At 41.1% G+C, this 3926-nt stretch overlaps 1 protein-coding gene across 1 annotated transcript in view; it reads left to right on the forward strand.

Annotated features, from left to right (window-relative positions):
* The window catches only part of SPG21 (spastic paraplegia 21 (autosomal recessive, Mast syndrome)), a 27773-nt gene that overhangs the window by 13530 nt on the left and 10317 nt on the right, over window positions 1–3926 (forward strand). The window contains exons 5-6 of the mRNA XM_011940401.1: window positions 456–536; window positions 1288–1433. Of these exons, the coding sequence (XP_011795791.1) occupies window positions 456–536; window positions 1288–1433 (227 nt within the window). The remainder of the gene's footprint in view (window positions 1–455; window positions 537–1287; window positions 1434–3926) is intronic.

Here is a 3926-nt window from a genome sequence, read left to right on the forward strand (position 1 = left end):
CGATCTCCTGACCTCGTGATCCACCCGTCTCGGCCTCCCAAAGTGCTGGGATTACAGGCTTGAGCCACCGCGCCCGGCCCTGAGCCATAATTCTGAATGAAATTAGATTTAAGAGAAAACCGTATTTCTTTACTGGGACAGGTTCTAGTATATTCATCCTTGAACCCCAGACTTTTTCAGCTGTTTAGAAAGGAAATTGATGGGAATTGAAATTGTTACTCATGTAATATCATTAGAATGTGCTTACTTTTTATACTCTTTTAATTTGGTCTGTTAGATAAAATGTGAATTATGAAGTTTCGTAAAAAGTGAGAGCTTATTTTTACATGTTTTGAATAAGGAGCAGCGCTTGAGCAAATGGGAAATGCCACTGTTTGAGTCCTAAGATTTTCAAATACATGAGTTGCATTTTTACTTTTATGATTTTTAAAATAAAATTATTGTTATTATTTCAGTTGCAGTATCCAGTTTATTGGGACCATCTTGAGTTCTGTGATGGATTCAGAAAACTTTTAGACCATTTACAATTGGATAAAGTGAGTACCCTGAAACTAATTACATACATACAATTTTTTTTTATTTTTTGAGATGAAGTCTCACTCTGTCACCCAGGCTGGAGTGCAGTGGCATGATCTCAGCTCACTGCAACCTCCGCCTCCTGGGTTCAAGTGATTCTCCTGCCTCAACCTCCAAAGTAGCTGGGATTACAGGCATGTGCCACCATGCCTGACTAATTTTTGTATTTTTAGTAAAGATGGGGTTTCGCCATGTTGGCCAGACTACTCTCAAACTGCTGACCGCAAGTGATCCGCCCACCACAGCCTCCCGAAGTGCTAGGATTACAGGCGTGAGCCACTGTGCCCAGCCCTCTTTTATTTTTTAATAATAGCTTTATTGCAACATAATTCATATACCATATGTTTACCCGTTTAAGTATACAGTTGCATGTTTTTAACTATCCTCTTGATCCACCTGCCTCGGCCTCCCATAGTGCTGGGATTACAGGCATGAGCCACTGCACCTGGCCTGGTTTTGTTTTCTAATGCAATCTGTGAATGATATTTTTTTAAATTATATAACTTGGATGCAGAGTTGTATTATCTTGATGGACTGTGTAAATTGCATTTAAATACAATATTTTCTAGATTTCTAGCTGCTGTAAATATTTTAGTCTATTGGCTAGTGATAACATATTCTGTGGTTAGTGATAATTGAAGCAACTTTTTAATACTCATCTTTAAGATTGATCAGTATTTTAGGATCTGCCTCATATTTGTTTATAATTAGGTTCATCTTTTTGGCGCTTCTTTGGGAGGCTTTTTGGCCCAGAAATTTGCTGAATACACTCACAAATCTCCTAGAGTCCATTCCCTAATCCTCTGCAATTCCTTCAGTGACACCTCTATCTTCAACCAAACTTGGACTGCAAACAGGTAAGAACAAAATTATTATTTCTGTTCAGTGAAATTTTGAAAATGTTGGCTTTTGAGTGTTTGGTATATTAGGAAGGGAAGGCTTATATCTACTTCTATATTCTGCAACTTCCTTGGCTTTTTTTTGATACAGAATCTTGCTCTGTCACCCAGCCTGAAGTGCAGTGGTGCAACCACAGCTCACTGCAGCCTTTATTTCCCAGGCTTAAGCGATCCTCCTACCTTAGCCTCGCAAATAGCTGGAACTACAGGCAGGCATGCGTGGCACCACACCTGGTTAATTTCTGTATTTTTTTGTAGAGATGGGATTTTGCCATGTTGCCCCATGCTGGTCTCTAACTCCAGAGCTCAAGCAATCTGCTCACCTTGGCCTCCCAAAGTTCTGGGATTACAGGCATGCGTCACTGTGCCCGGCTGTTTCTTGACTTTTAAAATTAGAAACAATTACCTTTACAAAAGGAAAGAATTGCATGAACTCTAAATTCAGCTTTATTACCCTAAATTTTTAAATTTTGTTTAATATTTGTTAATACACTTTCGCTGTTTCTATTCAGTATTTCTGTATAACTAATACCATGTTCTGTTTATCCCACTTACTACTTTGTGTAAACAGTTCCATGTATTGACTGACATAGTTTTATTAGGCATTTGACTTTTCCCAATTCTTCATCACATTCTACAGTAAATCTTTGTACAAATTACCGGGGTTTTTCCCTTACCGATTTTTTTCCTTGAGCTATGTTCTCCAAATGGAAAGACTAGAGCATTTGGTCTGTCAACAGACGGTCTGCACATCATGACCCTTGATATTAGTCTGTTCTTCCAAAAGATAGAAATGGTGGAAATGAGGCCGGGTGCAGTGGCTCACACCTGTAATCCCAGCACTTTGGGAGGCTGAGGTGGCTGGATCACCTGAGATTGGGAGTTTGAGACCGGCCTGACCAACATGGAGAAACTCCATCTCTACTAAAAATACAAAATTAGCTGGGCATGGTGGTGCATGCCTGTAATCCTAGCTACTTGGGAGGCTGAGGCAGGAGAATCACCTGAACCCGGGAGGCAGAGGTTGCCGCGAGCCGAGATCACGCCATTGCACTCCAGCCTAGGCAACAGGAGCAAAACTCCATCTCAAAAAAAAAAAAGAAGTGGTGGAAATGCTTCAGGGGCAGCCAGTGGGGTACTTGTTTCCTAGGAGCCATCCTTTCATTGATTTTATCATTTTAAGTAATTGATAGGTATCTATGATGCTATACAGCTGGCCACTGGACTTTTTTTTAAAGGCTAGAGCCTTGCCTTGCTGGCAATGAAAGAAGTATCTCTACAAATAATAATAATATTTTTATCTCTACAAATAATAATAATAATAAATTAGCCAGATACCATGGTACACAGCTGCAGTCCTAGCTACTCAGGAGGCTGAGTCAGGAGGATCGCTTGAGCCCAAGAGTTCGAGGCTGCAGTGAGCCACAATCATGCGTCTGTACTCCAGGCTGGGTGACAGAGCAAGCCCTATTTCAAAAAAAAAGCCCAGTGACTAAACATATCTGTATGATCAGTATTTTTGTTTTTTTTTTTTTGAGACGGAGTCTCACTCTTGCCCGGGCTGGAGGGCAGTGACATGCTGCAAGCTCCGCCTCCCGGGTTCACGCCATTCTCCTGCCTCAGCCTCCCGAGTAGCTGGGACTACAGGCGCCCGCCACCTCGCCCGGCTAGTTTTTGTATTTTTAGTAGAGACGGGGTTTCACCGTGTTAGCCAGGATGGTCTCGATCTCCTGACCTCGTGATCCGCCCGTCTCAGCCTCCCAAAGTGCTGGGATTACAGGCTTGAGCCACCGCGCCCAGCAGTGTTTTCAAATAATGTATAGGGAAGTATTGTTTTCACATCTACTTAAGATTGCACTCTGATATATTTTAGTTTTTCTGATGTTACCTTAGTAGTTACTCAGCGTTCATGCAACAATTTCTTGTATACATTAGCTACTTTACAAATCCTTCCCATCCAGATAATGCACTAAATAATCTCATTATTTTTGATGATTTTTATTGCTGTTCTAATTGTCAGACTGCCAAGACAACCCCCATTCAGTTTGTGCTCTGGCACATGAGCTGCTTTTTGCAAGTATCTGAGTGCTTACTGTGTGCCACATGCTGAGGATACAGCAGTGCGCAAAGCCAACAGGGTCTACCTCTTACAGAGCGTACTTAGACCTCATCCCTTCAAAAGATAAGAAAGTGATGGGGCTGGGAGAGAACTTAGAAAGTTAACTGGAAGGTGACTCAGTGTTCCTTTTGAGGGAAGCTCAACTTCCAGCAAGGCTGTCCCAATGATAATAAGCATCAGAAGGTAGTTTGCACCTCATCTAAGTAATTTTCATCATAGTTTTAGAGAAATTAGTGTTTACCCTCCAAGATGGCTCTTAACAGTTGAATTTAATGGAATAAATATAAACTAAAGATCATATATAGAAATCCATAAAGATCTGACCAGTCACA

This window comes from Colobus angolensis, unplaced genomic scaffold (assembly GCF_000951035.1).
Source record: "Colobus angolensis palliatus isolate OR3802 unplaced genomic scaffold, Cang.pa_1.0 Scaffold19, whole genome shotgun sequence".
NCBI lineage: Eukaryota > Metazoa > Chordata > Mammalia > Primates > Cercopithecidae > Colobus > Colobus angolensis.